This window comes from Canis lupus, chromosome 12 (assembly GCF_048164855.1).
Source record: "Canis lupus baileyi chromosome 12, mCanLup2.hap1, whole genome shotgun sequence".
Taxonomy (NCBI): Eukaryota; Metazoa; Chordata; class Mammalia; order Carnivora; family Canidae; genus Canis; species Canis lupus.
In genome coordinates, this window is record NC_132849.1 from 53843939 (window position 1) to 53869212 (window position 25274).

The 25274-nt window shown below is 37.0% G+C and overlaps 1 protein-coding gene across 3 annotated transcripts in view; it reads left to right on the forward strand.

Annotated features, from left to right (window-relative positions):
• The window catches only part of NBAS (NBAS subunit of NRZ tethering complex), a 319184-nt gene that overhangs the window by 40274 nt on the left and 253636 nt on the right, over nt 1–25274 (forward strand). For all 3 annotated transcript variants that reach the window (XR_012004753.1, XM_072771031.1, XM_072771030.1), the window contains exons 10-11: nt 12145–12283; nt 18618–18686. Coding sequence is in view for 2 of the 3 variants with exons in the window: in XM_072771031.1 (XP_072627132.1) it covers nt 12145–12283; nt 18618–18686 (208 nt within the window). In the remaining variant the exon portion in view is untranslated. The remainder of the gene's footprint in view (nt 1–12144; nt 12284–18617; nt 18687–25274) is intronic.

The window sequence follows — 25274 nt, forward strand, 5'->3', positions numbered from 1 at the left end:
ATGACAAACACGAGCTAAACACCAGCTTTATGGAGTGTGATTGGATAGTCAGACAGTTTTCCAGAAGTTAGCATTTCTTTAGCAAGGTTACCCTAGTCAATACTCTGGTCTTGTAGACCCAGAAAACTGAAGTTGCCAGCTTGCCAAGAGCATATTACCCTTAGGAACTAACAAAGCTCAAAAGCTTGATGTTAAAAAAAAAAAAAAAATTATCAGCCCACGTAAATGTAGTCAACTAATCTTTAATGAAGGAGCAAAGATAGTCTTTACAACAAATAGTGCTGAAGCAACTGGACATCCACATGCAAAAAAACCCCCCAAAACCCTCCCCAAACCCCCCCAAAACCCCAGACTTTACACTATTGGCAAATATTAACTCAAAATTTAATATTTTATTTTTGAAAACTAACTCCTATGAGTCAGGACACATGTCTTGACAGACCTATATGGGAAGCCCAATTATAATCAAGTTTGTTTAGTAAGGTAAAGGATAGTTACCCTAGAGACATAGCTGACGTGCCTGGATTTCCTCATGACTACAGTAAGGATAGCCTTTCTGGCAGAATTTTTTTTCCTCTTAGTTTTATTGAGATAGAAGTGACAAAATTGTAAGGCATTAAACGTGTGTGATGTGATTATTTTATATATGCATACATTGTGGAAGGGGATGTATACATCCCCTCATCAAGTAAATTAAAATCATCATCTGACATATTAACCTTTTGCCAATGGAACTTTTATACTCCTACTTTCTAAGAACTTTTAATTGACACATATGTATTCTTTATATAGTAAAGAATGTGTGTATACATACGTTAAAAAAACCCACATGTGCAATACTGCCAACACTTTTGCACTTCCCTGTCTGACCTGGGACACAAGGCATGATAGGAGTGTGTTCAGTCCATATGAGTGCATTTATTCAAGAGCATCTGAACTTCAAAGCCTGTGTCTGTCACCTTGTCTCCCTTATGACAGGGGTCATGACTATCACCTGGGCAGCCAGGAAATTATTCCATTTTAGGTATTATTTTCTATTCCACTTACGTTGTCTCTCCCAAAATGTGAGCGATAAATGTATAATGGTTTTAGGTAGTAATACATGCACAAATCTTTATTTAATATTAATTTGTGTAAAAAATCCATGATATCACAGAGCAGTGAATTATGACAAAGCTAAATTAAAAAGAAAAGCGTGTTGACTTTAAATAAATAGAAGTTATAAATAATTGTTCTTGTGTGCCAAAGATCATTTGGAAGAGCTATATTGGTATCTGAAGTTTGGGATTTGTTTATAATTTTTTTTTCCCAGGGTGCTTATTGCTAGTATATAGAAATACTATTGATTTATGTATATTGGTCTTATTTTCTACAACCTTGCTGAACCTGATTATTAATTCCAATAAAATTTTTAGTGGAATCCTTTGGCCATTTTTCCCTTACCTCTATATATCTTTATAGGCAAAACCAAACTCCTGTCACCACTTAAATGCATATGTAATAGCTCCCAAATCTGTATTCCATATGTCACTTCTGGGCCACAGAGCTATTTATTCACCTGGGTACAGAACATCTTTTCTTGAGTAGCTAACTCACAATTACCCTCATTATATTCTAACTGTGTTAATCATTTTTTACCTCCAAACCTACATTTCTCCTGTATTCCCTAATCTTGATATATAGCATTTCCATCTGGCCCAAACCCCAAGATTCACTTTAGGTAACTCTTAATTCATTTTTTAATAAAAGAATTTATTTATTTATTTGACAGCATAAGTAGGGGAGCGGCAGGCAGAGGGAGAGGGAGAAGCAGGTTCCTTGCTAAGCAGAGAGCCCAATGCGGGATCATGACCTAAGCTGAAGGCAGATGCTTAACCAACTGAGCCACCCAGGTGCCCCTCTTAACTCATTCTTATGAATCTTAAAGACGTGCTTATTATTTCTCTGTTATATGTATCCAATCTGTCTCTTCCTCTTCATTTCTTTTTTTTTTTAAAGATTTTATTTATTTATTCATGAGAGACAGACAGAGAGAGGCAGAGACATAGAGGGAGAAGCAGGCTCCATGCCAGAAGCCCGACATGGGACCCAATCCCAGGACTGCAGGATTATGCCCTGAGCCAAAGGCAGATGCTCAACCACTGAGCCACCCAGGTGTCCCTTTCTCTTCATTTCTGCTGCCATCCTTCTAGTTTAGACACTCATTGCTTCGTCAATTTATCTCATGTATTCCCTGCTTCCAGTCTGGTCACCTCAAAATTCTTTTGTGTTGTGTTTCTAGCAAAGAATACAAGTCTTAAATGTAAGTCTGATTGCCTACTTAAAAGTCTTCTAATTTTCTTCGGTCATTGAGATACAGATATGACTCCTCTGAGTTTATCATTAAAAGCCTTTTACAATTTGGTCTTTTAACTTCTCTAGCCTCCTGTCACACCCTCTCATGTTTCTTTGCTCTAGACCAAGATTGGCATACATTTTCTGTAAAGGGCCACATGGTCTCTTTTGTAACTATTCAATTCTTGCACTGTAGTGTGAAAGCAGCCATAATAATACATAAATGAATGAGCCTGACTGTATTCTAATAAAGCTTCATTCACAAAAATAGGCAGTGGGACCAGATTTGGTCCAGGGCCTATAGTTTACAGACTCCTGTTATGGATAACTCTAGACCTATATAAATTATATTTCTCAAAATGCTTTTTTTGTTTGTTTTTTAATAACAAAAGCCTAGATAGTTTTGTTGGAAGTTTCGTCAAGCTCTCAAGCAATAATTACTATTTTAATACCAAGATATAGGTCAAAATGCTTTTGTTCTTCAAGGTATTTGTGCTTTTTGTCCCCCCTCCCTTTTTTCCTCATTTGTTTATACCTTGTCTTAGCACTGTATCATCAGTGCTGATTCCAGTGCTTTGCATATCTATCAATAAATTTTGGTTCAGTTAATATTTACTTGGCTTTGTCAAAATATGAAAAGGGAAAAAGCAGTACTGATGCACTGGAATACAAACCTCACGGGGGCAGGAATTTTATCTGTGTTATTTGTAGCTCTATTTTCAGCATTTAGAATATAGCCTGGTGTATAGAGTGCTCATTAGATATTTGTTGAGTAAATGAATGAAAGCCTGAGTTTGGAAGAATTAAAATGTAAGAGCTCAGGCTGGAGAACTGTATGAATGAAAGTCCTGAAACAGGTTTTCTCAAACCTTTCTTAGATGAAATCACAGGCTCATTAGCCTATGGGACTATAAATTCCTTCAGTGCAGGGAAAATTTGGTTTCCTTACACAGCATTTCTTATACTGCTAGCACAGCACCTTGCAAAATTGAGGCACTTCTTAAATTGACATTGAATTGACTTAATAACCTGAAGTTATTAAGGTTATAATTGAAAAATTTTAGTCTTTACTGATTACCAGTTACTTATTGAATCTCAGTCTTCCCACCCAGTAAGATGGCATCCTAATTGCTCTTGTGTAGATGGAGAAACTAAGCCCTGAGAGGCTAAGAGACTTTCCTAAAGTGATAATGACTTCTACATGGTAAACTCATGGCTTCTGATAATTAGGCTCAGTAAGCTTTTCTCTGTACCGAGGGTTGGAAAACTCTGGCCTATAGGCCAAATCTGACCTGTTTGTGTAGTCTGTGAGCCAAGGATAGATTTTACATTTTTAAAATGTTTTTTAAAAAAAGAATATATGGGGATCCCTGGATGACTCAGCGGTTTAGTGCCTGCTTTCGGCCCAGGGCATGATCCTGGGGTCCCGGAATCGAGCCCTACATCGGGCTCCCTACATGGAGCCTGTTTCTCCCTCTGCCTGTGTCTCTGCCTCTCTCTCTCAGTCTGTGTCTCTCATGAATAAGTAAATAAAATATTTAAAAAAAAAAAAGAGAATATTTTATGGCCCATGAAAACTATATGAAATTCAAATTTCAATGTTCACAAATAAAATTTTATTAGAACTTGGTCACACTTTTTAAAACAATATATTATCCATGCTTTTTTGTACTATGACAGAGTAGTTGTGAAAGAGACCATTATAGCCTCCAGACCTTAAAATAAAACATTTCTGTTTTTTTATAGAAAATATTTGCCAACCTCAATTCTATGCCATCTAACCATCTATCTGCGTATAGGTTCAGCTCTGCTTAGGAGATATAGGAGTATTGAATTTATATATAGATTTCCTTACACCTCTTGGTTCTCAATTCTAAATTGTATTTTAAGGAGTTTATAGCAAGGTACCACTCAATTTTAAATACACTAAATGTGTGATTATTTAAATTGCTAGAAAAATATAATTTCTATTACTAAATGAAGCAGTCTTTTCCCATCCAAGAAAAATCCTCATTGTTTTGCCTTTAACAACTAGCCATTCATTAAAATCCTTTGTGATCATTCTTAAGCGTGCATTGGCTGAATAGTGTCATGCTTCATAATTTGATTTCTAGTGAGCTCTATCCTCCAGAGCTCAGATCATAGACTCCGGTATAACGTAAAGCCGCGCTCTTAATCTTAAGCATGATCTCTGTACCAGCAGCATCAGAATCACTGGGAGAGATAGTTAGAAATGTGGACTCTTGGACTCCATCCTAGGCCTACAGAATTAGACCCCTGGAGGTGTGGCCCAGCTGTCTGTTTTTACAAGCACTGTAGCTGATTCTGGTGCCTATGTGTATTTGAGAACCACTCATGTAAAGAGTCATGATTATGTATGTTTTCTTCCTATAAGCTTTGTATCTAATAAACAAATATAAGCAGAATTTTAAATTTTGAAGTGATAAGATTTTTGAAATAAAGAATGTGTAAGATATACCAAAAATGAATTAAAGTGGGATAGTTTCCATTGTCCCAGGAGAGGACTGACTTCTAGCTGTGAAGTAGTATGTAACAATTTCAGAGCCCTTCTTTTTTTTTTATTTAATTTTAATTTTAATTAATTAATTATTTATTTTTTCAGAGCCCTTCTTTAGACAGGCACGATCTTAGGCACTTTTTAAATTTGAGACCTGTAATTTCTTTTCTTCTTCTGCGGGTTGTGTGCTGCAAGCCCAGCAGTCATTGGACAGAGCATATACTGGCACGTCTCCTTGTATTTCAAACTTCCTTTCTTCCTCAGCTTTAAGAAATTTTGAGCCACTAGATGGCAGGTTCTTCCAACAATTACTAGGTTGCAGAACATTCTTAATAAACCGTTTAAAATTCTTGGAAATAATTTGTAGTGTCACATTTAGCTCTCCTGGCTCATCGGGATCACGTGTGGTGTGATGCCTTAGGACACACATTCCGTTGCTACCTTCCTTTCCTCAGGTGGCCTCGACCACCCCCCTATTACTGCCCCTCATTCTGCTCTGGCCTCTGCCTTTACTCCTGTTCATTTAATTCCCCTTCTTGTGTTTTTGGCTACATCAGTCACAGTTTATTTTTGTTGTCTGATCCCTATGTTCCTGCTTTGAGTTTTAGACTCTTAGAATGTCAGAGCTGGGAAAGAGGTTCATTTGTCATTTGGCTCAGCCCCTTCATATCTCAGGTGGGAGAAGTGAAGCCTAGGGAGGTTAAGCCAAGGACAAGGACTGTGTCTTATTTATCTTTTGCCCTGTAGTGCTTGGCAAGTAGCACAGATAGAGGTTTCTTGAGTGGAACAATTGTGGTAAATACTGTGAAGAATACAGATATGATCTCTGTGCCCAAGTGGCTTCAAATTTACTAATGGAGGCATCATTTAAATAATTGTTCCAGTATAAAAGGTAGAAGGTTATGCCCAAGAAAGGAACAAGGCATACTTTTGTGATGTTAAGGACTCCTAGACTAGAAGCATGCACTGCATTTTTCATTCTCCAAACACACCATTTTACAAACTAGATTCTGCGCTTTGACACCAAGTTCACTTGGCTTAGGATGCTCTTTATGTGGTCCCTTTATCTGTCTGGGAAAAGGGAAATTGTTTGAAGGGTAAACTTTTCACTGACATTAAGCTTGTGAAGCCTTCCTTGGCCTCTTCCGCCATGTAGTTTACCTATCCTTTGGGCTGTCTTTATACCTGACTCCAAGGTCATTGAAGAGGTCCTGTGGAATAGTGACTTGTGTTGACTTATCCCTTCTCCTGGAGTGGACTGTGCTCATTTTCATTCCTGTGTATCAATATATCTCCAAGGCCATCTGAGGAAAGGAAGATAGGGGACAGAAAATGTGCCCCTAAGCATCACACTGTGCTTGATCCTGATGAACTGGGACAGCTAAATGTGACACTACAAATTGATGCCAAGAAGAAGTGTGAATGGTTTATTAAGAAGCTTCTTCAGTTGCTTAACATATTCCTCATTGCTTTGCAGGCAATTTGCATTTAGCAAATACTGATGGGATGTAGGGCATTTCTTAAGATTACATTTGTTGCAGAGGTATTAGAGCCTAAGACCCAACATTTTTCTATTTTCCACAAAATTTTGAGGCCAAAGATTATTGGGCAAATTAATCTCTCTCCCTCTGCCCACCTCCCTGCCTCCTTCCCTCCTCCTTTCTCGTTAAGAAGTACAGTTTTAATTCCCACACATCATGTGCTTTAGTGTAGAGAACTCAATTTGTACTCAAGAAAATCTGTTTTGCTTTATATTTTTTAAAGAAAAATTTTAAAACAGTTACTTCAAAATGGGATTCTTAAAGTAAGTCCTTAGCGAAATACTATGTATATTTAAGGAGGTACTGGTTACTACTGCGTGTGAATATTCTGGATGGAGGAAATTATTGCAACAGAAGAACATTAATGTTATAAGTTATTTCCTACAGTATTGTCTGTGGATTTACTTTCTGCAAAAATCTAACAGTCCTTTCAGTAGTAAACCACTGAATGCTTAAGCTAAAACTATTAATGTGTAAATAACCTCAAAATGTCACAAAGTAAATGATATGCTAATTTTATTTTCAGTATTTGGCTAGACTTGTGGGTTGGTGTTATGTGCTAAAGCCAATTTACGGAATTTTCTCTCTTGGACTTCATTAACTGGAAAAATTTATGTACATAATTTGAGATACTGTATCTTAATGTTCTTCTTTTTAAGTTAAAGAGAAAAGTACGAGAGAATGATGTAATGAACATCTAAGTACCTACTATTCAGAATTATTAATACTAAGATTTTCTTTTTACTTAAGGTATGTGATATGTGCACATACATATACATGAATAAAAGAGACAGTGTTACAAACAAAATGTCTTATTCCATTATTTTGTGTCACTGTCCCTTTCTAGAGGTAACTACTCATGATTTTGGTGTGTGACCTTGTCTGTCTCTGTCTATCGTAGTTCCATTGCATACGTTTCCCTGAACTCTTTATTGAATTTATTCATCTCTTTTAAACACTTAATATACTCCCAGTTTTCCTGCATTGTAAATAGTACTGCATGAAATATTCTTTTACCAAGAGATAAATATACCTGTACCGCAATTTCTCTAGAGTTTCCTTAGAACAGTTTGTAGGATTGTTGGGTATATATGTTTGTTAGGTATTGTCATATCATTCTCCAAAATGATTGCTCCAATTTGCAGTTTCACCAGTACTTTTTAAGAGATACTGTGTCGGGCAGCCTGGGTGGCTCAGCGGTTTAGCGCCGCCTTCGGCCCAGGGAGACCAGGGATTGAGTCCCACATCAGGATCCCTGCATGGAGCCTGCTTCTCCCTCTGCTTGTGTCTCTACCTCTCTCTGTGTCTCTCATGAATAAATAAATAAAATCTTTAAAAAAAGAGAGAGAGAGAGAGAGATACTGTGTCTTTAAACATTCCCTGTATTGTTTTACTGATTTTTTAAATTATTTTTTTTAAACATAAGCTCTATTCCCAATATGGGGCTTAGCACAACAGCAAGATCAAGAGTCGCATGCTCTACCAAATGAGCCAGCCAGGCACCCCTAAATCTATATTGTTTTAATCTGCATTATTGACTTTTGGATTTTTCCTTTTGTGACTTAATTCTTTGTCCATTTTTCTTTTGGGCTGATTGTGGGAGATCTATATAAATTGTTTGCTAATGCTATTACTTTTATGTGTTCTCTTGGTGTGTGATTTATCTTTTCTCTGTATGGATAGAAGTTTTAGATTTTACTATGGTGAAATTTTAAGGAGCATGTCTAACACTAGGTTAGAGAAAGTATTTTCAGGTCAGGATGCACAGAGCACACTCAAAGGGAAAGATTATCAGTGTCAGTTGAATTGGCTTTTCTTAGAACTGTACACTCCCTTGTGAATTTCAGATTTGTCTAGTTCCATTACGTCAGTTTCAGTTCCATGAAAAATTCTGTTGGGATTTTATTTGAAATTGCATTCAAATAATAGATTAAGAAGAACTGACATCTTTAAGGTATTGAGAGTTTGTTAAAGAACATGCATGGTATTTTTGCTCTTTATTCATGGCTCCTAGTCTTTCACAAACATTTTGAAATTTTTTTCCTAATACTTTTCTTTATCAGATTATCATCTTTTTTTTTATTTTTATTTTTTTTTATTTTATTTATTTATTTATTTATTTATTTATTTATTTATTTATTTATTTATTTATTTTTTATCAGATTATCATCTTAACAGTGTCTACTGCTCTTTATCAGTGAATCACTACCCCCACCCCATTTCTCCCACCTCTGTGGCCATGACCTTTCCCTTTCTCCCTGCCTTGTCTTCTCATACCTTACTGTTAGAACCTAGCAAGCACAGGGACAGGCAGGGGAAGTGGAGTTGCTGTGGCAACTTTCAGTGTGCTCGTGACAGAGAAAATTGGAGCTTTAAATTCAGTCACTCAGGAAACATTCTTTTTATTGTGTCAGCTCTTGGACTTCTCTCCCCTCGTTTTCATTGACTGTTTTCATTCAAGTTACATCATTTTACCATCTAGGGGAGGGCAGTACAGGATTAGTGCCATCATTCTGCCTCTTCTTCCACTTATTCTTCAATTGTGCATTAGTGGAGGAAAGGCTGTTTGGAAGAAGATGTGGAATCTTTTTTGTTCTTGATGGAGTTTGTCATGTAGCCAGTTTGATGTATGCATGGCTATGATGTTTATCAAAAAATCAGAGAGAGGAAGTATCTTCTAGTGTTAAGACCAAGAGATAAGAAATCTGAAATTTCAGTTAGCTCTGTCTCCTTCAGAATTCAGGCTTAGTTTTATACATACATACATACATACATACATACATACATATATGTATGTCTGTCAAATAATCCTTCATTGAAATACTTTCTTTGCAATTCTTTTTTTGTTTTTAAGATTTTATTTATTTGAGAGAAAGAATAAGCGCAAGTGGGGGGGGGGTAGAGGCAGAGAGAGGGAGAAGCAGACTCCCCATTGAGCAGGAAGCCTGATCCAAGCTCCATCCCAGGACTCTGATATCATGACCTGAGCCGAAGGCAGACAGTTAATCAACTGAACCGTCCAGATGCCCCTCCTTTGCAGTTCTTAACTAATGAGGCATTCTACTGTACTACTGTTGATGTCATCTGTGATGTCATGAGGTGGTCACTGTTGATGTCATCTATGATGTCATGAGGGTGGTAGCCGTTAGCATTGCAGCCCACAGACTAGGCAGTCCCCAGGATCTCTTTAATGGTTCCAGAGAATTCTCTTGCTAAAGAATGGTGCCCACATCTGTTGGGTAATCTTGACAATCTCATCAAAAGTGATATTTCCACTGTGCTAATGTTTTTCTACTTCTTTCTGTCTCTTGGTGGTTCCTTGAGGGCTTGATAATCAGGGCAGAGGCAGAAGGTACCATTTCAGTCCATACCTGTCTGTTCTAAATGGTCAGTTTCACTGTTATCCTCAGACCCTTCTAATCACCGGTTGTCTTGGTGGTGTCGCCAACTATTTTTGGAGACAGACGTTGGTGGGGGGGGGATGGATCTTGGGGGCCATGGCAGACGTGGCTCTGACTTTGCCACCGGTGCACCTCAGATATATCTTTGATCTCATTGGAATTAAACTTCATTGGCACGGTAGAGGTGGGTGGGGTTGGCAACTAGGGTCAGATGAACCCGGATTCTGGATGGCTGAAGGCAGTTGTACCTTTGCTTCTGCCAAGCTGAAAGCCAAAAGCTACATATATTTTTTAATCTGAAAATTTTTGTCCCTTCCATGACATAGTAGTGCAGATTAAATAATAAAGTCCAATCCCTTGAGAAAAGAATTACACTGTTAATATAAATGTATATGTTGTATATTGAGCAGAAGAAAATTATTTTAGTTATCAGGATCTGCTTTATCCTTGCCTTTTGGGGATTTGTTGAATTCTCAGTGTTTTTATTATCATAGGTTACTAATTTTTAAAGATACGTTTTATGAACCACGTATTTCCTGTTTGAAAAAACATTGAGATTAAATGCAGAAATGTAGATATTCAAAATCACCTGTTTTGTTTCTATTTATTCAGGGGATTTTTTTTTTTGGCTTTTATTTTTACCTTTTTTTTTTTTTTTTTTTTTTTTAAGTTATCTCTGTGCCCACCATGGGGCTCAAACTCATGTGACCCTGAGATCAAGAATTGCATGTGTGCTCCACGGATTGAGCCAGCTAGGTGCTCTCAGAGTTGTTTTTTTTGTTGTTGTTGTTGTTTTGTTTAACAAATTGACTTTTGAAAAAAAAATTCTTTTTGGAATATTTGAAGCCTGTTCATTGAGACAATAGTATATTGACTCCTTTGTGACTGTCATTCAGTTTCAGCAATTGTTTTGTGACCAGTTTTGTTTCATAGATATCCCCAGCTATTCCTCCACACACCTGTTTTGGATTATTTTTAAGTAAACCCTTTTGATAAGTCAACACTAAAGAGCCTTATAAAGTGTTGTTTTCTTTTACTTTCCAACTGCTTTGCAGAAAAAGTTTTTTAAGTTTTGGTTTTACTATGAGCATGGTCTAGGAAAGGTAAAGACTGATTTGTGTGATGGAGTGCATCCTCTTTTTGATAAAATTAGTACATGGTGGTGACAGTACTATGTGTATTTTGCTTTAAAAGGAGCTTGGTAATTGTTGTCTGTCATTGGCACAGTGGTAGTTCACGTTGGGGGAGCATTATATGCACAAGACCAGAGAAACCTGTGGCCTCTCTTTTCCCTTATTATATTGCCTGTTGTCATTGGGATCAAAAAATAATTCACTGGTAATTGTAGTGCTTCCTTTAATATGTCAGAACTTTACTTTCACATGTTTCTCTTTTAGATAGATGATTATAATATGTTATATAGTTCTCTCTCAGATTTAGTGAACATGACTGGAAAATCATGACTGTAGTGACTCTAGGTAAAAAATACTGTATTGCATATTTGAAAATTTCTAAGGGAGTAGATCTCAAAAGCTTTTATCACCAGAAAAAAATTCATTTGTAAAAAAAAAAAATTCATTTGTAACTGTGTATAGGACAGATATCAACTAGACTTATTGTGGGGATCATTTCACAGTATATACACATTTTGAATCATTATGTTACATACGTGAACTAATGTGTTCTATATCACTTAAACCTCAATAAAAAAAGTCACAACTGTTTGGGTTTCAAATCAGTTCAGTTTGTGCAGTGTCGCACAGTCTTTTAACTTTTAACTTTTAGTATACGTTAGACTGTTTGCCCTGTTGGTAACTCGCCTCTAATTGCTAACGAAGTAGAACAGACAAGTAAACAGATCGTAATGCACATCCAAACTACTACACCGTCTTGTTTCAGTGTAGTTATTACCGTAGAGTGCTATTCCACTCGCATTCCCAGATGTGGTTCCTAACATCTGTACCTGTGCCCTTGCCATGAACAGCACACTGCTGTAATGGATACGTATATACCTGGGTGTGATGACAGATCCGTGTGTTAAAGTTTATTGGTGTTAATACAGTTTCTTCAGTGTTCAACCTTAAAACCTATTTACTCTTCTTAAAATTCCCATCTGGATTTCAGGTGCTTGAATGTTTAAGCCTTTCCTCTGTATAAGTGAAGGTGAAATTCTAACTGAAAAATCACCTGCTTTTCTTTCGGTTGTTTCTTCTAAAGCATTTAACTTCTAGGTTTAACATATAGTAATTTTAGTTTTCTTTGTGGAAGCGACTGTTTTGCTCTCATTGTTTTGATGTCATCTTGTTCAGACTGCAGTTTATCAGTTCTTTTTGTTATTCTGTTTTTTTAGACTTTTGCTGGTTGGTGGATGTGAAACTGCTGAAGTGGGCATATCAAAAGCTTCTAGCTATGGCCTGTCTGCCTGGAGAGTTCTTTCAGGATCGCCTTATTATAAGCAGGTTACTAATGGTGGAGACAGGGTCACTGCAGTAAGTATTTTTTATGGCGTTTCACTTTGCTAATAGGTCTCAGGCCAGACAGGAGGAAATGCTGTGTCTTAAATGAGGAAAGTGACTTCATGTGAAATTTTAGTACTTTCAAACATCAAATTTATTGAAAGCGTTTTTTAACTTGGTCTCATTTTTAGTGGTAGTATTGGCAAATATTAGAAAATGAACCTAACAATAGTCCTGTTACTTGTATTTGCTTATTTAGACATTAACATTTATTCAGCACTTTTTATGTGCTGGCAACTGTTTGAGTGCTGTTATGTGTATTAGGTCATTTAATTTTCCCTAACTTTTTGAGGTAGGTGGTGGTACTCACCTGTCTATCGATAGGAAAGTACAGTGCAGTTAAGTAACTTCCTTGGGTTACTGAGCTAGCAATTGGCAGGATCAGAGTAAACCTCCAGCAGAAGCTCCTCAGTCCAGGTTCTTCAGCAGCATGATTCACCCAGCCATTCATTCCATTGTTCTGTAGCAGTGCACTCTGGTGTGCTAATAGTAATAGTCAGTACTGGTGAGGTTCTGCTGTGATAATAACACAGTCACACAAACGGATGAAAACTCCTGACATTTCTGTGGTTTGCCATAGAACGATTTAGTCTGTATTTGTTGCAAAGCCTACTGTTGGTGCTGTAACTCCCCTGGACAGTTGGTTCCAGGTGATGATGAAAGAATCTATGCAGGCTGGTGACCTCCAGAGTTTCCTATATCTCTCTTTAGAGGAGGGGCAAGAGAGGACCAAAAGGTGGGACCAGAGCTGACATTGCTTGAGCTCACAGTTCATGTATGCCAACTAATTACATGGCCCTTCCTACTTCAGGGGGCCTGGGAAATAGTTTTTCTGTGTGTCCAGAAAGGCAAGAAAAAGGAGCTGTCAGTGAGTACTAATTTCTCTGCCATATTGGCTTCCCTACATATTGGTTATTTATGTAAACTGCAGGAAGTCAAGCCCTTGATCACACTTACGCACCCTGTGCTAGTGCATTGCCTTATATGTAATGGACACGCAGATATTTTTCAAGTGAGGGAAGAAACTGAGAAGTTAAAGGGAAACACAACGTAAATGAATCCGTTACATTGCTTTTTCCTGGAGTGAAGGTATTTGTCCTGTTATTTCTGTTTTAAAGTGCAGTGTTCAAAAATAATCCTTTAAAACCATGAATAGTTAAAGGTTTGGTGTTGAAGTAATAGAGAAGTACTTTTAGAAAGAAATCTTAAGCAATTATTGTTAGCTTCCATTCATTTTTTCCCCTATAGCTTTTAGCATGTTTTAAAGTATATAATTGTGACTTTAACCTAACAAAGTAGTGTTTTTCTCTTTTTAAAATTAGCTCAACTTAGTGGTCTGTATGCCACCAGACCTTATAATGATTTATATTTCTGCATGAGTTATAATCGAGGACTGTGCTTTGTGCTTTTCCTTCTATACATTATCCCTCTACCCATTCTAGATCCTACCTCTTATTGAGTGTTAGTAACCAGACTTCACAAATAAGGAGCTTAAGACCTGAGGGCTAAAAATAGGGGAGCACTAAAAATAGGGGAGCATGGGAGGAATGGCTCTTCTAGGTGCTGTTGAGTACTTTCCCCTGCTCCCCATATGAAATTATATAGATGTCAGCAGTACTGTCAGATTTATCTATGATTATCATCCCATAATTCATAGAGGTAGGAGTTGCTTATACATATTAAACATATTATTTTGTTTTTGCAGGGGGTTAGTCCTGTTTTTCTATCTGATTTAAATCGTACCCAGCTTATAGTTTTCTCTGTGAGATCTACCAGGGCAGGTCTTGGAAACTGTTTAAACAGTTTTGGCTCTAGAATCTAAGTGTGATGTCTGCAACTTTTAAATGGTTTAGTCAAAAACATAATTTAAAGTTTTACTTAAGTAATTTCTACACCCAACATGGGGCTCGAATGCCTAACCCCAAGAGGAAGAGTTGCATGCCCCTCCGACTGCGCCAGCCAGGTGTCCCAGTCAAACCCATAATTTAAAAGATATGTATACACACGCACAGATAAAGCAAGTGTGACAAAGTGTTAATAACTGGTGAACCCAAGCGAAAGGCTTACTGGTATTTCGTTGTACATTCACTTCAGCTTTTCAGTGGCTATGAAATTTGTCAAACTTAAAGATTGGGAGGAAAACAAGAAAGAAAAAGGTAAGGGTGGTGAATACAAGGAAGGGTGAAGTAGGCAAATGGTGGGACTCTATCTCAGTGCAGTATAATGGAGCGAGCCTGTTTGACAGTATGCTCTGGGAGAGGAAGAGCACGGTCACATACCGAGAAACCTTTTCTCACCTTAGCTTCTTTGAATTCGCTTGATATTTTACTTTGCTCTTCACTGAAGTATTGGAATCTGCTTTGCTATGGTCTTTCCCTCTCTAGCTGAAGGTTCGGGATTGCAGTCTCTTTAAAGAAAATTGCCTGTGCATTGACAGAATAAGTGGGGAAAAACATTAAATTGCAAATTGAATGCTCGGCTGTATGATTAATTTCTTCAAATGCCGCAAGTGTATTTTAATTACATTAGTGGCTCTTAAATGTGTCTTGCAGCTAAACTTACAGTCATCCCACATAGCCTCCGCCTACCTTCAAGTAATTTGAATTACAGGATTAGTTTCTTTTGTCAGGTGTGGGATATTATCCTCATGGAATTTGTTTGTTTCAGGTTGCTATTGTGTTGGGGTGGATATTGACTAAAAAATGCTGCTACACTTAACATTCTAGTCTCTCACAAGGCTGCTAGGTTGTAAAAATAGACTATGCAAGATTCAATATGTGCACTGACCAAAGTTTACAAATTAATATGAGATAGTTTTATTTATTTGTTCAACATTGAATCACTGCTCTGGGTATTAGGAATGGAAAGGTAGCATCCCTCAAGGGGTTTTTTGTGTTGGAGGGATATAGCTGTGTCCACAAATAAGGGCAGCAAGCTCTAATAGGTGGCAGGTCTGAATTCAGTAACTGGGAGAAAGAAAAGAACCCGGACCTGGGAGGCAGAAGTCTGAGATTGGAATTCTAGTTCAGTCATTTAGACTTGTGTTAAATAAGGCTTTTGCCACGATCAAATGAGCTAATACATGGGAAGGTACTTGGTAAGCCATAAAATGATTTATAGTGTTTATTATTATTATCTGTTTATATTTTTAAGATCAGAATCTTAGAAAATGTATAAAAATGAGCAAAACGAATTTTTATATTATTACTGTTGCTGCTTTTTGGGTAAAGGATGTTGTTGTGGAAAGAACACAGGCTTTTTGGAATCCTGTTTCCCTGAGAAATCCTATCTCCCTGAGTAAATAGAAATAATCAGAGGACTATTTCTATAAGATCCCATTCCCTTCCTGCATCTCCCTCTGTACTCTTGTTACCTTTTTTCTCATTTTCACAGGTGAACTGTCCTTGTACCAGCTAAAGCCAACCCATCTGTTTGTCCACTAGATCTCACACTCTTGCTTCCTGAAGGATATTTTTCCTACATCATGAATCTTGCTGTTGATTAGATTTCTCAGTATACCACATGCTTTTATTTTTCCATCATAAATAATATTTTGTTTCATTTGGTTTCAGGGAATTTAGACCCCACTAAATCCTGCTAACACCTTCATTTATTTTTCCCTTCTTCAGCATGTTTAAGAGCCGTTTACACTTACTCTTTCTTCTTTTGAATTTGAATTCACTTGCATGGGGATTTACCTCTGTCATTTCACCTAAACTGTCTTGTTGGTTATCAGTGCCCTCCAGTATTTTACCAGTTCATCATTTTTATGGGTATTCTTTAATTCCCACTAATTGGTTTTACAAAAATTAGTTTATTTTCCTTTTTCCCTTTCTGTTTTCTTCCCTTTAAAATAGTGTTATTGCTACTTTGACAAAACAAGTAATATTTGCACATTAGTTTCTACCCTCATCCTCATTGTCTTTAGTATTCGATGTTTCTCTTTCAGAATGGTGTTAGTTCTTTTGTTAAAATGTTCCCAGTCATCTTTGGGTTGGATGAAACTATCTTCTAGTAGGTGTGGTTTGTTTTTGTGTAAGATTTTATTTTTAAGTAATCTCTATACCCACTGTGGGGCTTGAAGGCACCACCCCCACTGAGATCAAGAGCTGCATGCTCTACTGGCTGAGCCAGCCAGGCACCTCTCTTTTAGTAGATGTTTTAAGAAGTGCTCATAGGTGAAGAGCTCCTTAAATTCTTGTATGTTCAGAATTGTTTTCCAATAGCTGGATATTTGAAGGAAAATATATCTGGATATAAAATCCTTAGTTTACCATTACTTTCATTGAACTTAAAGCCACTATATTATTTTTTTGCTTTGTGGAATTTGAAAATTCTCGCTTATTTTCCCTACAAAGAGAAACATGGAAATAACATACAAATGTTATTTGGCCATTTTGCTTAGAGACCTGGAGGATTTTCGTTATCTGTGAAGTTTAATAGTTTTCCTAGGATATTTCTTGGAGTTGATGTTTTGGGTTAATTTTCTCAGGTACCCTCGTGGGCTCTGTCAGAGTATAAATTCAAATCTTTCCTATTTCTGGCAAATTTCCTTGGACTATAATTTTGACAAAGATTTTAGATAGATCTCAGATCCCTTTGCTACCTTTCCTCATCTGTTCTTCCTGGGTCCCGCAGTATTTTTACAGTCTGCTTTTGCTTACCTCTAGGCCTTGTAGTGGGTGTCATGGGGACATGGGAGTTAGCAGGAACAGTGGAGATGACACCTGGGATATGGTGATTTTTTTTTTATTTTTCTACTTACAGTTATTTTGAAGTTTGGATTATCTTCTGTCTTCAAGTTAAACTGAGGGCAAGGTTTTCATGGAGATTTATACCCCTTCCTTTTTTTTTCCCCCTGAATAATCTCTATACCCACCATGGGGCTTGAGCTCACAACCTTGGGATCAAGAGTTGTATGCTCTACTGACTGAGCCAGTCAGCCACCTTGTATTTCTTTCTTCTTGTTCTTTTTTCGTTAGAGGAAATATTGGGAGATATGGAGCTAGGCTATCACTAATGGCTTTAGCTACTCAGAAGTTCTACTGGAAAATTTGTAACCTCAACAAAATAGTACTCTTCTTTGCCTTTTTCGCTTAAGGAAAAGTTCATATAGTATAAGAATATTATTCATGAATATGAATATATCAGCCATTAACCATTTTAAAGCATATACTTCAGTTGCATTGAGTATATTCACAGTGTTGTACAACCATCACCATGATCTAGTTCCAGGACATTTTCATCATCCCAGAAGGAAACCTCATACCATACCATACCTGTTAAGCTGTCACTCCCTGTTCCTTCTCCCTCCACCTCCAGGCAGCCACTAATCTGCCTTCTGTTTCTGTGGATTTATCTATTGTTTCATATAAATGGAATCCTATAATATGTGGTCTTTTGTATCTGATTTCTTTCATTTAGCATAATATTTTTAAGGTTTATCAAAGTTGTAGCATGGATCAGTGCTTCTTTCTCTTTTATGACTGCACAGTGTTCCATTGTGTGGATATGCTAGATTTTGTTCATTTTTTGTCAATGGTCATTTGGGTTGTTTCCATATAATACTATTGCTGTGAATGAACATTTGTGTACAAGTATTTGTTTGAATACCTGTTTTCAGTTCTTTTGGATATATACTTAGGATGGAATGGCTGGTCAAATGGTGATTTTATGTTTAACTTTTTGAGGAACAATCACACTTTTCCATAGCAGCCGTACCATTTTACATTTACTCAGCAATGTACTAAATTCTCTACATCTTCAACAGTACTTGTTTTACATTTCTTAAATTATCCCCTTCTCTTTCTCTTGCTTTTATAAATGTATCTTTTAGATCTAAAGATAAAAATAGTCTTGTGTTATATTATTTCAAATACTGATTTCTAAATGTTGATTTTTTTTTTCCTGGTATTTTTCAAGTATGGGATCAATTTCTTAATGAATGAAATTTCTATTGGAAATTTTGACTTTTCTATAATGATGAAAGGATAAAATGATAACCTGGGGAACCTCATTTGAGAAGAGCTTGAGTGGCTTCTGATTTGCATAGATTGTAGTAGACTTGTTACGTGTGTATTTAAAAAGCATTTGATTATCGGTATATGTTGTTAGATTTACCATTTGGATCTTTTTTTTCCTGAATAAAAGTAGTCTCATCAGGGATCTCTGACCCCTATTGATGATTTTCTCAACTATTTCTTAAAATAGTAGGTTTGCTATAGTTTTGATTTCATGATAAAAGGATTTTTACTGTAAGAAAGCATTCCATTAATTTTTCTTTGTATTATATGTATTTATTTTGTAGGTACCAAAGACATTGGGATTATTAAGGATGTTAAGCATCAAGTTTTATAGTCGCCCGGGACAAGAACAGGTAACTCACCTAACCTTGTGCTTCTGAGATATTTTCACCAGAGTACCTTTTAAAGGACAGTGGAATGAACCTTGAATGTTATAGATCTTCATCTGGAAGTGTTCTTTTTTTTTTTTTTTTTTTTTTAATTTTTTTTTATTTATTTATGATAGTCACAGAGAGAGAGAGAGAGGCAGAGACACAGACAGAGGGAGAAGCAGGCTCCATGCACCGGGAGCCTGATGTGGGATTCGATCCCGGGTCTCCAGGATCGCGCCCTGGGCCAAAGGCAGGCGCCAAACCGCTGCGCCACCCAGGGATCCCTGGAAGTGTTCTTAATTATACACTCATAGGTGTGTGTATATATAAGTAAAAATTCATGTAGCTATTCACTGAAATTTGTGTGTTTTATTTTTATTTATTTTTATTTATTTTTATTTTTTATTGGTGTTCAGTTTACTAACATACAGAATAACCCCCAGTGCCCGTCACCCATTCACTCCCACCCCCCCACCCTTCTCCCCTTCCACCACCCCTAGTTCGTTTCCCAGAGTTAGCAGTCTTTACGTTCTGTCTCCCTTTCTGATATTTCCCACACATTTCTTCTCCCTTCCCTTATATTCCCTTTCACTATTATTTATATTCCCCAAATGAATGAGAACATATAATGTTTGTCCTTCACCGACTGGCTTACTTCACTCAGCATAATACCCTCCAGTTCCATCCACGTTGAAGCAAATGGTGGGTATTTGTCATTTCTAATAGCTGAGTAATATTCCATTGTATACATAAACCACATCTTCTTTATCCATTCATCTTTCGTTGGACACCGAGGCTCCTTCCACAGTTTGGCTATCGTGGCCATTGCTGCTATAAACATCGGGGTGCAGGTGTCCCGGCGTTTCATTGCATCTGTATCTTTGGGGTAAATCCCCAGCAGTGCAATTGCTGGGTCGTAGGGCAGGTATATTTTTAACTGTTTGAGGAACCTCCACACAGTTTTCCAGAGTGGCTGCACCAGTTCACATTCCCACCAACAGTGTAAGAGGGTTCCCTTTTCTCTGCATCCTCTCCAGCATTTGTTGTTTCCTGCCTTGTTAATTTTCCCCATTCTCACTGGTGTGAGGTGGTATCTCATTGTGGTTTTGATTTGTATTTCCCTGATGGCAAGTGATGCAGAGCATTTTCTCATGTGCATGTTGGCCATGTCTATGTCTTCCTCTGTGAGATTTCTGTTCATGTCTTTTGCCCATTTCATGATTGGATTGTTTGTTTCTTTGGTGTTGAGTTTAACAAGTTCTTTATAGATCTTGGAAACTAGCCCTTTATCTGATATGTCATTTGCAAATATCTTCTCCCATTCTGTAGGTTGTGTGTTTTACTATATACTGTTATCTTAAGAAAGAAAATTTAAAAAGTAAAGAATGAACCTAATCTTTTTGAGTCTGGGAATACAAGCCAGGGAAGTCTCCTGGATCATTATATGTCTGAAATTTATTTTTTCTTACTTGTGAATTTTGTATCCTTGTCCATAATAATCCTTTTTGGTTTGTTTGAAAATAGAAAAACAGTCTGAGATTCTTGAAGCTCCCAGAAGAAATAAGCCATGTTGATTCTGGGCTTCAGTTACCCTTGTTACACTGTTTTCCTCGGTAAGAGATGAATGGATCCACGCAAGGATGTTTGTCAGTTTCATCCTGGTGTGAGTGAGACACAGACTCTCAGGAGCTGTCTCTGCGGAAGATGGTTCTATTCACTCTCTCTCTGTCTTGTTCTCACAAGAGTCTTGGTTCACATGGAGACACCAGATCATAGCCTTCCTGTTGAGGGGAGAATCAAACAACCTCATTTTCCTTTTTCTTCAATTTCTTTACTGACCCAAGGGAAATATAGGAAATACTGAAATTGTAAGAAATAAGATGAGCATTTTGTTGCCATATTTGTATTTAATATATTTAAAGTTTTGAGTTCAAGTTCGTTCTCTGCCTTTGACTTCAGCTAAATCATGTGTTCTGGATTGGTCTGGCATTCTGTCTGTAGAAGCGAGTGGTACCACTGTTCATGCCTGGAAAGTCACTCTCATGTTGAATCCCTGTATGTTTACAGTATTTTTCAGTTAGCATACTCTTTAGTCAGTTCATGGAGTTTGTTTTCATTTTGCAGAGGAAGAAACATACGGAAGATCAAGCAACTTGGTCTCTGCCATGCACTTGCTCCTTTCTAATTTACTATGTTGCCTTTGTTGGTCTGTTACCATTTTAGTGCACAAGAGGGTTATTTTGCTTTTTCTCCCTGCAACCTTTCCCATTCTCCTTAACACTAAGTTACTGTTTTTTTTTTTTTTTTCCAAATTCTTATTTAACTTAGTTAAATACAATGCAATGTTGGTTTCACGAGTAGAATATACTCCTAAGTTACTATCTTTAGCAAATTTTAAATGACTCACCTTAAAAAAATATTTTGTTGACTATTATAAAGCAATGTCATCTCAGTGTTTATTCATTTTTTCTCAATCAGCAAACACTCCCTTTTGAGTCCAGGTGTCAGGTTAGACCTGAGAATAAACATGAATAAAATGCATTGTACTTCCTCAAGGAGCCCTCAGTGTAGTGGGGAGATGGTTAAGCAGTTATGAAACAACACAGTATTACACATTTTATAACCCATTCTATAAGGTAAAATGAAGTACCATTGAGGCGCAGAAGAGGGAGCATTTCATTCTGGAGGGGATACTTGATTTGAAAGTCAGAGTTGCTCCCACGGAAAGAGGAACACCAGACATTTCCAGACTGGCAGGAGCATATGCAGAGTCATGGAAGTGTCAGAGAGCTTTGCTGGAACTCTCCAGTTTGCTGAGCTCCAGGATCCAAAGACACCTGTTTCTTGTATTCCATGTTTATTTCGCTTGGACCAGTATATTGTAGTATACTCACTGCAATAATTATTTGGGGATTGCTTTTCATACTTCTTTATACCCTGTGTAGTTAGCAGATAACTGTTTGCTCATGGATTTGGGATATGAATAGGCAAATATAACTGTTTCAATCAGTACAGATTGTACTGATTGTCTATTCTTGCCTCCACTGTGGTTGGTTGACTAACCATAAACCATAGTTTTACTTCTGCGCCCTCTATTCTCCTCCATTGATCTTTGTGTCTGTTTTTCTGCCAGTACCATACAGGTTGGATTACTGTAGCTTTGTGTTATATCTTGAAATCTGGGATTGTAACACTTTAGTTTTTTTCTTTGTCTCTGTGTTTCTGCTTCTCTCTCTCTCTCTCTCTTTCTGTGTGTGTCTCTAATAAATAAATAAAATCTTTTTAAAAGAAAAAGAAAAAACTAAGAGAGAGAAAGAGAGAGAGGCAGAGACACAGGCAGAGGGAGAAGAAGGCCCCATTGCAGGGAGCCTGATGTGGGACTTGATCCCGGGTCTCCAGGATCACGCCCTGGGCTGAAGGCGGCGCTAAACCGCTAAGCCATGGGGCTGCTGCCCTAGTTTTTTTCTTTCTCAAGATCACTTCAGTTATTTGGGGTCTTTTGTGTTCCATGCAATTTTAGGATTATTCTAGTTCTGTGAAAAATGCTGTTGGTATTTTTGATAGGATTGTGTCAAATTTGTAGATTGCTTTGGGTAGTGTGGACATTTTCATAATATTGGTTTTCCCAACTCATGAACACGGGATAGCTTTCCATCTGTTTGTGTCATCTTCTGTTTTTTTCCATCAGCGTTTAATAATTTTCAGGGTACTGGTCTTTTACCTCCTTAGTTAAGTTTATTCCTAGGCTTTTTGTTTGTTTGTTTGTTTTTTGGTACAGTTGTAAATGGGATTGTTAATTTTTCTTGGTGCTGCTTCATTATTAGTACATAGAAATGCAACAGAGTTCTGCATATTTTGTATCTTGTGACTTTACTGAATTCATTTATCAGTTCTAGTAGTTTTTGTGGAGTCTTTGGGTTTTCTATACATATTGTCATGTCTTCTGCAAATAATAAAAATTTTACTTCTTTTATACCAATTTGTCTTTTATTTCTTGTCTGATTGCTGGGGGGAGGACTTCCAATACTATGTTGAATAAAAGTGGTAAGAGTCTGTCTTTTTCTTGTTCCTGATCTTAGAGGGAAAGCTTTTCACCATTGACTATGATGTTAGTTGTGGGTTTTTCATGTATGACCTTTATATGATTCCAAATAACCAACTGTTGGTTGTCTGGCATATATTATCTTTCAAAGAGTATATTGATAATAAAAGCTACATATGTTCTTTTATAAGAAAGTTTTTTTCCCCCCCAGACGCTTTCTCTTTCCTACATACTTTTGCAGTGTTGCCACCTGTTTGCTGCACCCTGGTTTGTTAATTGTGCTTTTGAGGATGATTGATTTTTGTGTGTGTGTGGGGGGGTGGTCCAGACTTTAAACCACAGAAAATCTTCTGAACTTCTTGAAGACAGAGATTTATGTTTTGCTCACTGCTGGCTCCCCAGAGTGTAAAATGGTGCCTGACATGTAATTATTATATTATTGAATATATTTATTCAATAAATAATTGTTGAATGTTGGAAGAGTAGGGCTTACAAATTCACCTTTAAGGCTATGTGGTAATTTAGAACATTTTGAAGTATGCATTATAGTTCTTCAGTACTTTAATTTTTTTTTAAATTTATTTATGATAGTCACAGAGAGAGAGAGAGAGAGAGAGAGAGAGGGGGGCAGAGACACAGGCAGAGGGAGAAGCAGGCTCCATGCAGGGAGCCCGACGTGGGATTCGATCCCGGGTCTCCAGGATCCCGCCCTGGGCCAAAGGCAGGCGCTAACCCGCTGCGCCACCCAGGGATCCCCAGTACTTTAATTTTAATATAGTTTGTACATTTGAAAAGTGTAATGAAATAGGAAATCACTCATTTTTAATTGTTCTTATGTAGATGATACACAGTGGAAGAAAGTTAGCCAATTTAAACTAATCTCAGTACAAAGATCTGATATTTAACATTTAAAAGAATTACTCTCTTAGAAAGGACAGTTAAAAGTTTTATTGCAGTGTTTGAGACCAGGCACAATTCCACTCTAAATATTGCTGCCAGTAGTAGAAGGCTTTAATTAGTGTTTTTAATTAACAAAAGATCAAATGATATTTGAGCTGGTGGTTTAATAAATGAGAAATAGAGGTGAAAGTTAAAATCCTGTTCATATTATTAATTTCTTTTTTTTTCATATTATTAATTTCAATAGTATTAGTATCACATTGCTACACAGATTCAGTGAGGTAAGAGGAAAGTACTGTTGGAAAATTTTTGAGCAAAAATTTGATACAAAGGGGTACATAGAATTGATAATACGGTCCGTTAAAAGGGCCATGGATGAGCTTCTGGTGGAAGAAGACTATCTATTGTGTAAATGATCTTTGTCAGCCAACTTACTCTGCCCCATCTTGCCTACTCAGTGATAATAACTTACCAAGTAATTATTTACCGAGACTGCCTTTTTTGGTGGATACTCATGGAATAGAGTAGACGTTAGCAAGTGATATTCATCATTTTCTTTCTTGTTTTGTTTGCCTCAAACAATTGTAAGATACAATTGTGAGATATTTATTGAAGTATAATTGTAAGATATTTTAAGTGTACAATGTGAATGGATTTTCCCCCATCGAATTCACACATCCATTAACTCACATATTTACCTTTTTCTTGTGTGCATAAGAATGTTGAAGTCCTACTCTCTTAGCAAGTTTCAGTTATATAGTGCAGCGTTATCACGTTACCCATGAATCTTCAGAACTTCATCTTCTAACTAAAAGTTTTTAGCCTTTTACCAACATCTTCTTACTTCCTCCTTTCCCCCAATCTCTGATAGACAACTAGTTTCCTACTATCTGTTTCTAGGGGTTTGATTTTTTAAAAAGATTATATATATATATATGTAACATGCAATATTGGTCTTTCTGTGTTTGGTGTATTTCACTGAGCATAATGCCCTCTAGGTTCATCGATATTGTCACAAATGACAGGATTTCCTTCTTTTTTAAGGCCACGTGATACGTGTGTGTGTGTGTCCACATTCTCACCAGCGTTTGTTCTCTTTTCTTTTTGATGATAGCCATCCTAATATGTGTGAGGTGGTACCTAATTGTGCTTTTGATGTGCCTTCCCTGATGATTAGTTGAGCACCTTTTCATGTACCTGGTGGCCATTTTTATGTCTTTTTTGGAAAAAAAGTCTATTCAGATGTTTTGTTCATTTTTAAGTTGGGTTATTTGGTTTTTTTGCTATTGTTAATGGAGTCCCTTGTATATTTTGGATATTAACTTTTTATCAGTTATGTGGTTTGTAAATATTTTCTCCCATTTCATTGTTGTCTTTTCATTTTGTTAATGGTTTCCTTTGCTGTGCTGATGTTTTTAGTTTGATGTAGTCCTGCTTGTTTATTTTTGCTTTTTTTGACTTTGCTCTTGGTATCCTAATCCAAAAAATCATTGCTAAGACCAGTCAAGGAGCTTATCCCTTGTTTTCTTACAGGAGTTTTAGGGTTTCAAGTCTTATGGTCAAGTCTTTCATCCAATTAGAGTAAATGGTGTACATTAGGGGTTCAATACCTATGTGGTTTTTCCAGT